A 13,137-nucleotide genomic window follows, 5' to 3' on the forward strand; every position below is an offset into this window, starting at 1 on the left:
CACACCAATCCAAAATTGGTTTTGACTGTGAAATAATATATTTACAGTTGTGTTCAAGTTTATCGATAGGAGCTGTACAACAGTGTTTTTCCCACCTCCCAGTCATTCCTGCCTGAAAGGAAGGGCGGGGTTCAGGGGGTGGAGCAAATGTCACTGGGGAGCCTATACCGGCAGGTCTGACCCTGGGTTCATGGGCAGTAACAGTGGAGGTGACTCCGGGTAGAGGTCCTTTCTTCATACGTCGTGCTCCACAGTTTCCCCGTCAAAAAACAAACAAAAAATAGCAAGGAAGGGTACAAACGGCCCCCCACTTCTGCGCAAACGAAACCAAACTCGAGTCTGTGACCTTCCTGGAGGTTCTGTTAAATGGTTAAGCTTTTTTTTTTTTTTCCTCTGCCCCTTGTGAAAGCTAGACCTCCTTCACTTTCCCGTAGTGACCGTTGCCATTGATGTGGTGCGTGAAGCCGTTCTCTGTGTGCTTGCCATTGGCCATGGTGTACTCGCTGGCCGTGCCGTTCTGGTGGGGCTTGACCGCATCTTCTACAGCCTTGGGCAGCCTCTTGCCCTTCACGTAGGCCTGCACCCAGAAGTTGGAGAAGAGTATGAAGAAGAAGGTGCCGTAGATCCAGATGAGGTGGATGAAGATGGGCACCTGGTAGTCGCACTTCTCCATGAAGTAGTACTGCGAGATGTGGACGGACACCAGCACAAACTGGATCTGGAAAAAAAGAGAGAAGATACGAGTGAGATGGATAACAGAAGGAGTGATGGATGCATCCGGAAGCCTAGAGGTACCGTCCTGTGTCCATTTCAAAATTCAAAAGTGGGCAAGGAGTCAAAGTAGCACAATAGATTATTCCCAATGCCATTGCAGTCTTCTACCCATTAGCTCTGTCTATATTATATTGTATTATACTGTGTGTGTGTCACACTCACACACAAATTATGGAATTGCAGTTCTCTGAAGAGGTAAGATTCCCATCCATGGCATGAAGTACATATCATATTTGAATGTTATCAGCTGATGGGGTCTAAGCCACTACATTTACTGTGTACTGAATCAAGCCACATAAGAACAGCCCCTCCCCCCCAACAAGAAATCCAGTAAATCAGACAAAAACTAGTCCATGCTCAAATGCTGAGCTGTAACAAGATGAGCTATACACAGCTTCGGTAGGGACACAATCCCACAGCCATTTCTGATATTTGACTTTGCAGAATCTGACCGCAAACATACCAGCTGTATTGCCGTCATGTACTTCTTCCACCAGAGGAACTTCTGGAACCTGGGTCCGGCGGCGGCGAGGCCGTAGTAGAAGTACATGATGACGTGGACAACAGCGTTGACCATGGCGTGGAAGGACCCCATCCCCCCTGCTGTAATTTTGAAAAACAAATACACGGTAAAGCCATGGCAATTCGACTGACCATTCCTGCCTCTGCCCCGTGGGTTTCCCAGGGACAGTGCAGGTACCCTGAGGTTCCAGTCTGCTGCCTCATATTAGCCTTTCAGCATTAATATGGAGAAGCCATGAGTATGGCCTCAGGAAAAATATTCACCTCTGAATATTCATGGAGATTTTCTAAAGCATCATCGATTAAGTATCTTTTAATGAAGGCAGATTGAGATGCTGTTACTGCATTCATGGAATAGATCTCATTGTCAATGTAGACAGTGGAATGATTTTTTTTTTAAAAATTACACATTTTGAACAGAACAGTCCAGGAACAAGAACAGTCATTACTATCTATCCCTTACTGACACTGAGAACAGAATGAAGAGCTATTTCACTATAGAGCTGATTCTTAAAAGCCATGGTCTGTTTGCAAAAGGTCAATAATTACTGATGGAACATATTGCTGTATTGCATACATGTATCTGTTAAACAACTCCTAGCACATACATCTTAGTCATTCCTGCACTGGTCTATTCTGTATCTACACTTTTGTTTTTCAGTGGTCCTGCAGCAAAGAGTTGAAATTTACCAGGTGTCAAGGTGATGCCCCACCACCAGGTCCAGGGCATGAAGGAGTGGTGAAAGATGTGCAGAAATGTGATTTGGCTGTGTTTCTTACGCAGCACAAAGAACACCTGCGAGAGAAGCAGTGCACAATGTCACCACAAGGTGGCGAAATACACAATAAAACACCACTTCCATAAACAGTTACCTAATTATGCATAATGCACCTTGTCCTTAACGTAAGCTTAAATGTATTATGTTAAGTCATGTTTTTTAGTTCCTAAACCATACAATTTCTTGGCTTACAATGATCCTTGTAATCTTTAACGCAGTGTAATACAAACTTTTATCTGTTGCAGTTTGTAGTGCACTACGTTTGCAGTTTGAAAGCTGCATTGATTTAAAATTTGAGTAAATTAAAATTGGATTCTTTCTAAATATCACATCAGGATGCATATGGATGCGGTGCTATCTTCTACAAATTGAAGATAGGTTGTCCAAATAAAGATGGAGTGACTGATTTCTGAGCAGTGCAATTTTCAGGACTGCCCCTCAGCACAACTGGGTACTGCAGCAATACAATCTAAAACCAAGCAACACAGACAAATATACTGTGAATGTGGACTCACATTTATTACTTTTATTAGACAATGAACATTGCGGTTAAACTGAATCTGGATCTTAAAATTACAGAAAGCTGCAACATGAAAAAAGACATTCGTAGAGGAAAGGGTATTCTTACCGTGTCCATAAGTTCAATATATTTAGAGAAATAAAATAACCAGGCAGCCCGAATCATCTGACAAAGAAAAAAAAAAAAAAACAGAACATTAGAGTAAGCAAAAGGCTACATTGTACACACATTATCTGTACCACATATTTTCACAAGAAGGTGAGCTCCCACTGAACACACCAACAAAATCAATACTGCCTCAGCCCGCACCTCTTAAGATGCAATTAAGTGGTCTGACCAGCCTGGCAGTATCTCACAGTGGAGTTTAAATTAGGTAACAGCACATTTAGGTAAAGACATAACGTCCCAAACACCTAGTGTCCACATGAATACAGAGCAGCAAAAAACACCAAGGTCATTTTACCCTGAGTGCTTCGGGACTGCTGGAGAAGTCACACAGGTCACATCTCCAGGTGAAGGTGGTAGCCCATCCTGACATCAGGAACTGCAGAACAAAAAAAAAAAAGATCAGTCGTTCCTGCTAGAGACACTCCTCATACAAAGCCTGCTTACCACCCGCTCCCAAATATCATCAAAGGTTAATACCATGCACCGTATGCCTCCCACAGACCATCACCTCAATTTAAAACCAGTCAATTTCTCTGAACTTTCAGAACAGAACTTTCTTGGAAGGGAAGTGAGGTTGTTTCAATAAAGGAAATGCTTAGCTGAATCTCTTCATTTAATGCCGCCCTAAAAAAAAAAAAAAACAGTCTGCAGACATTGTAGCCTGAAAGGACCAGGGTCAAACACTATGACCATACACTATTCCTAAGGTGTATTCTCAATGTTTGACTCAATGTGGGCATATGATTAACAGGTGCTGTGTAGGGCTGGGGAGTAGAGATTGTAGCCTGGTTTAATATAAATTTAAAACATGGTCAATCATTATTATATCATCCATCCGCCATGAAGGCGTATGCATCATTATATATAACATACATCTCTTTGAATTCAATCGCATTACTTCCTGGTAACAGTTGTGATGACAATGAATTACTCTGGATGGAACGTGCTGAGAGTGTGACGCATTATGTCACATTAACACTGTATTCTGCTTCCCAAATCGAAACGGTTTGCAACATGCCTTCATTCTAATTCCTCCCAGCTCTCCTGCAGTAAGGTCTGTGACATTCTGTGATGTTTCTGGCAAAGCGCAGTACCTGCAAGGAACTGATGTGAACACCTCAGTGTCCCAATTAATGGAGACCTTCGTTTGCGATTGCAAATGTGATTTCCCTGTGAAGCAGAGCTGACTTTGGAATTCTGCCAAGATTCTCTGTGTAAATGAGGTGCACCCCCCTACTTCGTGTTCTCAATTTGGGCTTGCAAAACTACGTTTGGTCGCCGATCAAATAGGCATGACTGAAAACAAGCTGAAAGCCTGTCATGTATGTAACGTGTGTAATCAAACAGATTTGAAAATGACCCACCAGCTAACATGGGGGGGGGGGGGGGGGTAATGTTCAGGTTCTCACCTCGTGGACAATAAATGCATTGAAGGCCACCATGGAGAAGTTATAGAAGATCATGGCTGGCTTGAGCTGGAAGGGCTTGCGGTTGGCCATGTAGCGAGGCCCCACGTACAGCACCAAGACGATGTAGCCCAGCAGGACAGCAGTCATTTGAATTGGGCTCTGCATTAGTGGGTAGTCCCTTACCCTGGCATCTGATGGCACAAATCGTAACACTCATCAACCCAAAGCCAACCAACCAATCACCTGTCAGAAATGTAGCTTCAATAAAACCAGTCATGTTAATAAACAGTTAATGATCAGCCAATCACAGATCATAGTCATGAAGTGGTATGACCGAAATTTAGTGGGATAAAGTACTTACCTGTTCTCCTAAGGAGGTACTCGTAAAACCTCATGATGTTGCCCACCACTTCATGTATCATTTTGATTGCCATTCTCTCTCCTTTTTAGAGTTTCCAACACCTTATAACACAGAGAAAAGATCTCTGTTAGAAGAAGAAAGAGGAAAGGACCTTGCTTCACAGAAAGGAATATGACAGTTTGTGGGCAACTATTTAAAAGGCTATAAATTACTATTGGCAGGATGCACAAATCACCACAACGAAGGTGGTACAACTACAACATTCAGAGCACCACTGACCCCAGTACATTAACCACTGCCTGCTTCCAATTTTAACATTTTAGTTTTATATTACTGTCTGAATAAGACACCTTTAGGATTAACAGAATCATGGGACATGTAGTTTCTCCATATCTCTGCCTTTTTTCTGAGGAATTTAAGACATCATTTGTCATTACAGGAATGAGCATTAAGAACTGTTCCAAGTCCCACAGATAAATCATCAACACAGGTATGAGAACAGTGCAGTGGGGCTCCCCGTTAGCCTTCTACAATGACATATTATGTCAAGATACCTCCATATGGAAAGAGTCATGCTTTTAATATTTGGCCCTTCTGCACTTCTTGGTAATATTTCATGTGAATTGTCTGTCTGATCTTCGTCCTGTCAGTCAGACGTTTCTTGGCAAAAGGAACTAAGCCGTTGTGATCGGTTGATGGCGCAAAAGAACAATTCTCCCTAAGGTTGAGCAATGTCCTGAGACTGAATCATGAATATCTAAATTCACACAGTACGCCCCTCCAAAAAGGAAGAGCTTTTCCAGACTAAATAGGTCCTTGGACCTTATCTGAACACGTATTAATCCATCACACTGCAGAATCATAATCACTTCCAGACAGAGCAGCGACTAAACAGCACATACAACGTAGGTTTGCTGGGCAGGCCAGCTCCCTGCTGGACCGGTATTAGGATCTGGGTATCTCCAGTCATGACAAAAACGTGACTGTTATGAGATTTCGGAGCAGCCCGCGGTGAGTCACCGTGGTGAGAGGAGAGGGGGGCGGGGACAGGGACGGGCGTGGCGCACACGTTTTAACCATAGCACGCATGGCATGAGGACTCTTTTGTTTAGAAGCTGGGTTTCCACAGCGATCCCGCTGCGCTCCCAGTCACACCACGCCACGGGCCAACAGAAATAAAGGCAACACCAGATGGAACCAGTGTGTCTCAGCGCAAGGGAGGCTGTGCTGCGCTGTAGGTAGGGTTGGGACAGGAGCGACAAAGCTCAGCATAGCTGAGGCATGCCTACCCCTGCTCCGTCAAAAAAGCAGATGAAAGATGCGTTAGTATTGGAGGACTGGTGCCTGAAGTTAGTGGATTCAGGTCAATGTGATGGAGCATATGGCCAAATAGATCAGCAATGGCAAAAATCAAGGAGGACTGAAACTAAGGCTACACACTCAATATGATGCATCCTATGATACTCTCATCCACGCAGGTAAATTGTCTGCAGTTCTGAAGTTGAAGCATGTGCAGTTCCACCACCCCCCCCCCCCCCCCTTCCCCAAATCCAGACACATTCTTTTCCAACAAATATTATCTAGATGATGTCAAACTCACCCCGCCAAGTAAAATGACTTTGCATAGATTGAATATTTAAATGTAAAATGTAAATGTAAAAAAAAAAAAAAAAACACCTGTGACACCAACAACATAACAATGGTGATATTCAATTGATCACAACAGTTAGTGGTCCAAATGAATCCCAGGCAGGAGCGGTGAATTACTCCAACAGCACAGTAACCATGAAACGACACCCACCCGCTCAGACAAAAGCACAGGAGGGAGATTCAGGTTTAACTGTCAAAGAGGAGTGTGTTCAGAACGCTGGCAAGCAGTGACAACATTCCTCAGCATTGCTGGTGTAAGACAGGTTCAGGACAGGTAAAACCATTCAAAGGTAGGCCAAAACATGGCCGGAAGGCCAACCTCACCTGTGTATTGACAACAGGACACCTGGTAGCATTTTACCTGCAGCAGTTCCGACAGATAGCCCCCTGAGTTGAAAGGCAAGTTCACCAGCACACAGATAAGATTTTTATATCCTGTTTTGCTTGGTGTTCAGCTTGAGGCAGGTTTTCGAAAAAAAAAACACCTTATCAGTCCACCCACGTGACATCTTACCACGCTAACGTCAGATGTAATTAAACCAAAACGTGATTCAGAAAAAGGATTCTCTGTCTTACAGAACCGGACAGAAACACACACTGCCTCCTCCCTACCTCAAAAATTCCTCCAACCCTTTAGCTCTAAGTAGGACAAAGGTGAGAGGCAGGAGCGCGTCTTTTGGTTTTGCTGATATGGGAGCCGCGAAGCTGTACGTCTCAGAACCCCCTGCCTTCACTGACGGCTGCTCAAGCTGCCTCGTTCCTGGGATCACTCGGTTCATTTGGTTCATCGGGTGCCGCTCTGAACTGAAAGCCTTTGTCTGAGTATTCCCACGCGAAACATGCGGCCTCCCTTACTACCGAAGAATGAGGTGATTCAGCGGGAGTGCAGGAAGACTGTAGCCGGGCGCAGCGGCATTTCTGTGACAGTCGCACGTCACTATGACTGTGCAAACAGCCCAGCAGTGACTGAGGTGAGATTCATGAAACCAGACAAATTAAAACCCAAATGCCCACTGTTTGAGGGGTGGGGGGGGGGGGGGGGGGGGTTCTTTATTTACACAACATCATAAGCTTTGTGACTGCTGAAATGTATTGAAAAATGATAAGTTGCTTGAAAGCACTACTCAAAATTAAGGACCAGCATCTTACAGCAAGAATCTGGGCCAAAGCCTGGTTTCTTGAGTCAGACACCCTACACACCACGGTAGTCTCTAAATAAGCTATGTCCCTGAAGGACACAAAACCTTCCATATCGTTGCCACCACCCATAGCACATTAACTAGCTCACACAGCCAGTACCTTAGCTGAATGTATCTGTATAACTGTTGGAGAAAGAATTTGAGAATGAAAACCAGAGGTCATCACTGCCACACAGGTATGAAAACTCTAGAACAGCGTTTCCCAAACCTCTCCTGGAGGACCCCTTGTCCTGCATGTTTTAGGTCTCTCCCTGCTCCAACACAGCTAATTTAAATGATCAGCTTGTTATTAAGCAGCTTCAGGAGTTCATAACGAGTTGATCATTTGAATCAGCTGTGTTGGAGCAGGGAAAGATCTAAAACATGCAGGACAAGGGGTCCTCCAGGAGAGGTTTGGGAAACGCTGCTCTAGAATATCTCCAAAGGGCAGGAAGTGTTGCTAGTGGCAACAGCAACCTTTGACCTCACAGTCAGGCTTGCCAAGCTCTACACTTCTAGGATTAGAGCCCTTTCTCTGCGCTGCCTAAAGGATCATGTGCAAGAGGGACATCATGTGATGTCTGTCTCATTAGGGACGATGGCAACAGCAACTCTCTCCATGAGCGAAAGCCCTTCCACAGAGGTGTTGGGACACCACACTAAAGCAAAACAGGAAAAACGCACACAAACTACAGTATACCGTAATGGCATCAGGAAACTCTGTCTTACAAGCGGTCAAGCCACCATTTCGAGTACAGACCCCTTTCCCACCGCAATTGCATAGGTGACACAGGTGCTGCACAGTAACCCCACCCCCCAGATGACAGAAACCAATTCCTTGCCTTAACCAGGAGCCTACCAGAGCCCTGTTAATCAACAATACCTGAAAATATACTGTATCCTATCACATGTTAAATAGGGTTACACGGTCAGAAAAAACAAAAAGGACAGTACCACTGCATAGAAAGGAAAGAACATAAACACAGCTGACCACAAGGCTGAAGTCTGGTTGGAATCCTCAAAGAGGGCACAATGTCAGCGCAGCACGCTCTTCATCTGATGTGCATCACACGGACATTGCATGACATTGTGGGAACAAGTACCTCCAGACAGGAGTCCAACAAGACCTTGCTGTTCAGCACGAGTGAGATTTACCGTGCCCAGGAATGGTGCACAGAATGGCTGCATTGAGTTTGCAGGCTCACAAGCAATAATGGTGAATAATGGTGAACAATTCTGTCAGATGATTTCCACTACCGTGGAATGGTGGTCACAACCAGGAAGAATAATGCCGGCCCTTACAAGTACCTGTTCATAACCCTTTCCATCAGCAAAAGACTAATGCCAATTTAATTACCTCAATACCAACTTGCAGCTTAGTTAGGCGACATTCTTACTCCCCTCTGTAGAGCAGCATATATCACTATGCAGTACTCTGAAGACCTGTAATATGCAATGCTATAACTACATAACAGAGAAAAATATGAAGCTCATTTTATACAGTATGTGACACACTACTGCATAGTACTTTTAACATAACTCTTAACACAAAAACACCGAATGCTGTACAGTACTTTGTTTGGGTGACCATTTGTCCAATAAAGACATTTTTCTTAATTTCTTGTTTTACAGACATAGAAAGATTCTTTCATATTTTCTTGTGATGTAGTTTACTTTATTTGCACCTTATTACCACTCCCTTCTCTGCTTTCTCTGGTCAGCTGATGGTCACCCAACTCGCATTATAAACTTAACTGTCCTACAACACCGCATTTACCCCTGATTGGAGGAATGTGTTACCGCCCGCTCTCTCTCTGACACAGCGGTCATGATATTTCAGGCCTTAGATCTCAAGCCAAATGGCTTCAAAAAAATCTTTTAAACCAGAGACACACAGGGTTCTAAACCAAGGAAGGAAGGCTTTTTGTTTTAAGCTAAATGACCTTATAATACAATTATGATCCTCAACTCCCTGCTCATAACTACCACAAACCTTTGATACATAGAATTTTGTTCTCACTGTTAAACAGAAGTCAGGAAATGGGTATTCTGACTATCATGCTTAAAAGAAAGTAGAAAGGAAACTTTTCTAGATGAAATACAAACAGCACATAAAGTAAACCAGTCCCAAGTTTGGGGTGTTTTCCACTGGGATGCATCTCCAGAATGTACATTCCAAACCATGGATTCCTCTCATTGATACTAACCCTATCTGAACAATATAGACACTCTTGCACTAATCCATGTTTTTGCCACTTGGGAGAAGCAGTCAACATCTAAAATTCAGAACTGTAATCAAAAAAGTAACACCTTACTACCTTACTTGCTTTCCTGCTACAAAATGCAGAACATAGACACCAAGGTCAAGTGCTTCATTTTACAAACTAATTTTGTACTGGAGACTACGCAAGCACAAGGCTCTCCATCCACATGGCATGTGACTGAGCTATGATTAAAAGCACTAAGAGACAATGTCCAAAACATGTACCAAATCTGAAATGAGTGAGAGGCTGCTCAAATGCTTATTGATATGTGTAGAAAATGTGTGCTAGCTATTACAGGTGTGGCCTATGACCGAGGAAGGGTAACAAAAAGTCCAACAGATGCTTCTTAGTAGTATTGACCAAGTTGAAATCTTAGCATTTGCAAGAATGCGGTTATAAATTAGCCAAAAAATGTCAGGTTTTGTGACAATGCTAGACTTGACTGGGTGTGGCCAGGGAGCTGGAACAAGAACAAGAGGCGTGACGAGCTGAGTGAGCACATGTGCGGTCCACACCTGGAAACGGGCTGTGAAGATGCACTGACATGTGTGAAAAATGTGTCTGGCAGCCATGTTGGGCTTGGCCTTACAGTGAGGGTGAGTGAAAGCTTTTTAAGCTCACCTACGAACTGTGACCAAGACGTGTGCCAAATCTGAGTCACACCAGGCAATGGAAATTAACAGAAGGAAAACAAGACTAAAATAATATACTAAAGTCATATACTTAAGTCTACTCCAACTTCAGACTAAAAGCTTAGACTTTCAGGATTTACACCAATCTGCTCTGAAGGCCTGACTGAAATCAGCTGAGAGGTACATGTGTACAAGGTAGAAGATAATTTCCTGCCATCGGCTCATCGTTAACTGAAAAACTGGTCAGGGTACTGTTTAAGTTAATGAAAAAGCACAATATACAGAGAAGGGTACAGAGAAACAGATGGAGAGGCTGAGGCAGAGTAGTATAGCTTTGTTTAATTAGAGCACAACAAGGGGAAACTACACCCTTACTGAAGAACTCTCTGACTTAGGCAGGGGTGTTAAGCCTGAACTCCAGCGCAGAGAGATGGTAAAAACAGAGATCATTATAATACTACACAAAAATGCTATCTGTGCCTTACATGTCAGTTCATCTGACTGTCATGACTTCTGTACTTACAACGTAACACCATACAGCAAAGTAGCCACCTTGTCACACTGGTTCAATTATCATAACCAATAATCACAACAGAACCAATTCCAAGACTACACACCTAAACTGAAACTAAAAAGAGGCAAGAATTAATAGAGAGAAGAGTGTGAGGAGAACAGATGGCACTCTGGGCCTAAGCATCCCTCTGAACATTCCAGTGCAGGTTAGACTTACCCAATGTTCTCCTCCTGCTCCACAGTTACAGTGAAGTACAGATGCCAGCAGGACCACCCTCCTGCTCCGCTCTGGTACAAACAGGCTGCGCACAGAGGGGGGAAACGACAGAGTCAGAGCCAGAGAGAGAGAAACAGAGAGAGAGAGAGAAAAACTGACACAGTGTGACTGGCACTGCTGGTCCCCAAGTCTCCACCCTCCCCGAGTCCCTGGGAGTAGATGAATAACTGGTTCACAAAAGCACAGAGAGAGACACGGAGAGGAAGAATGCGAACGAGTGAGTGGGTGAGAAGGCTAGAGAACAGGCCTATAAATGAACACACCCTCCTCAATTTAAACTCGCACGCACTGCAAAAAAGGACAATGCCCGCCCAGTTTCTGGCCCACACCCTGCTCTGAACGGTCCTGGCTCCTCCCCTTCTCCCACCTCCCCACCCTATCCCCGATTGGCTCTGTGGAGAGATGGGTAGAAAGTGGTATCGGCCATTTCGGTCTCGGGCGTGTTTTACTATTCGAAGTCTGTAAATGAGAAGTCGTTTTCACAGAGATATGTAAACAGTTATCAGGAGAGGCTGTCTTTCTCCAGCAGTGAAGCATGAAAACACCCCGGTGAACTAAGACTAACTCTTTTCAAAAGCTGGAAAGAAATGGCCATGGTAAACTACTGTGTATCTGGGGAAGTCTATAGAATAAGTTTTTTTTCCCTTTAAATTATATCAGCAATATCTATGTTATTGAGTTTACACCAATATGAGTCAGCTCCACCTCTTGAGACAATCAAAGCCATTCAAAAGAGGAGGATTATATACAAAATAGCTGTTGCACAGTGTGGCACAAGAACGTTGACACAGCAAAGCCTGTTTCACCACTTTATTAGTGAACTGCTGTTAAACTGAGTCATGGGGTTGTGTGGCTGTTCATTACAAACAGGAGAATCCTCAGCTGAGAGCACTTTTCTCCGTAATTAGCAGACACACGGCAGCATCATATAGCTGGATCTGAGGGAAAGCGCTGGCACAGACAGTGTGACTAACTAAGTCAATATTACACACAACAGATGATTGAAACGACTATAAGATGAGACATGAGGTCACTGTCATCCCACCTTCGGCAGTCTTCTGTAGGTTTCACTACAATCCAGCAGAGCTAGTTCTACCTGTCGTTCAGGCATGGCCAGGTGGTGTTGGGGGGGGGGGGGGGGGGGGTGGGTTGGGAAAACAGAGAGGCCTTGAATCTGAGTCAGCTCTGCTTCCACAGTACAGGAGAGGCCCGACCGGAATGCAGAGAATCTGGTGAGAAGAGTGTAAAAATACCTTCGTGATCACAAGTGTGGAAATTTTGCCTGCGGAAATGTCAATTCTGCCTGCTTACATAGTAGCTAGAACCTTCTCTGCGCAAAGAATACATTTTAAAGATTAAACACAGGGTAAGGCATATGGCCTGACACAATCGATAAGATAGTTCCTGACTGCTACAAAACAATGAATGACAGCCCAAAGCATTTTGTGCACTCAGCATTGTGATTTGCTCTGAGTGGTGATAATCAACACCAGAGCACATATCTGATGTTAGGAACCGGATATGTTTTACTGTCTACAATATACAGAGATTCTGTCTGCCCCAGACATCTTTTCCCAACCTCAAAAATGATTAGAAATTGTGGGGTGCTACTTGATCTGCAGCTCTTCCCAGAAACTAATACATCTCCAGAGAAGATTTTTCATCTCTGAATGCTGAAAAATTACTGTCTCTTAACAAATAGTAGAGATGCTTACAGATGCTGAAAAACCAATGCATTTCTTTGTCTCCTCTAAGATGAATTATTGCAATATCATACGGTCCTGCAGACTACTGGACACCCTCCAATTACACGTGAGCAAAATTCAAGAAAATAATCCCAATATTTGGGATTGAACTTCAGTTTTACATCACACCCCAAAGGCAATGCCTCCTACAGCACAGTGTCCCCATCACTTTGTTTTCCTCTTGGACCAGAGGGAAGACTGTCCCCTAGTGGCCCACCAAGACCATTTCATTTTTTTTTTTGTTTTGTTTTGGTTTTTGGAACTCCCTCCCAGTCAAGTACACACCAAGGCAAGCCCAACTTCAAACTTCAGCCGTCAGGCAGGGGGAAGTCACAGGCTGTCGTT

At 43.9% G+C, this 13,137-nt stretch overlaps 2 protein-coding genes across 4 annotated transcripts in view; both read right to left on the minus strand.

Annotated features, from left to right (window-relative positions):
* The window catches only part of elovl1a (ELOVL fatty acid elongase 1a), a 22,516-nt gene continuing 9,379 nt past the window's right edge, over positions 1 to 13,137 (minus strand). Inside the window, exons 1-9 of one of the 3 annotated variants that reach the window (XM_036554179.1) lie at positions 11,147 to 11,279; positions 10,988 to 11,072; positions 4,534 to 4,634; positions 4,173 to 4,363; positions 3,059 to 3,139; positions 2,704 to 2,760; positions 1,987 to 2,092; positions 1,238 to 1,377; positions 1 to 718 (exon numbers count right to left, since the gene is read on the minus strand). In XM_036554179.1, the coding sequence (XP_036410072.1) occupies positions 410 to 718; positions 1,238 to 1,377; positions 1,987 to 2,092; positions 2,704 to 2,760; positions 3,059 to 3,139; positions 4,173 to 4,363; positions 4,534 to 4,606 (957 nt within the window). In that variant the 5' untranslated portion in view covers positions 4,607 to 4,634; positions 10,988 to 11,072; positions 11,147 to 11,279 and the 3' untranslated portion in view covers positions 1 to 409. Of the gene's footprint in view, positions 719 to 1,237; positions 1,378 to 1,986; positions 2,093 to 2,703; positions 2,761 to 3,058; positions 3,140 to 4,172; positions 4,364 to 4,533; positions 4,635 to 10,987; positions 11,280 to 13,137 lie in introns of those variants that run through there. The other 2 variants (XM_036554178.1, XM_036554177.1) reach the window with 2 other exon arrangements.
* Positions 10,058 to 13,137, minus strand: part of LOC118795419 (zona pellucida sperm-binding protein 4-like) — a 25,665-nt gene continuing 22,585 nt past the window's right edge. Inside the window, exons 9-10 of the mRNA XM_036553879.1 lie at positions 10,988 to 11,072; positions 10,058 to 10,085 (exon numbers count right to left, since the gene is read on the minus strand). Of these exons, the coding sequence (XP_036409772.1) occupies positions 10,058 to 10,085; positions 10,988 to 11,072 (113 nt within the window). The remainder of the gene's footprint in view (positions 10,086 to 10,987; positions 11,073 to 13,137) is intronic.

This window comes from Megalops cyprinoides, chromosome 20 (assembly GCF_013368585.1).
Source record: "Megalops cyprinoides isolate fMegCyp1 chromosome 20, fMegCyp1.pri, whole genome shotgun sequence".
In the NCBI taxonomy this organism is placed as follows: Eukaryota; Metazoa; Chordata; class Actinopteri; order Elopiformes; family Megalopidae; genus Megalops; species Megalops cyprinoides.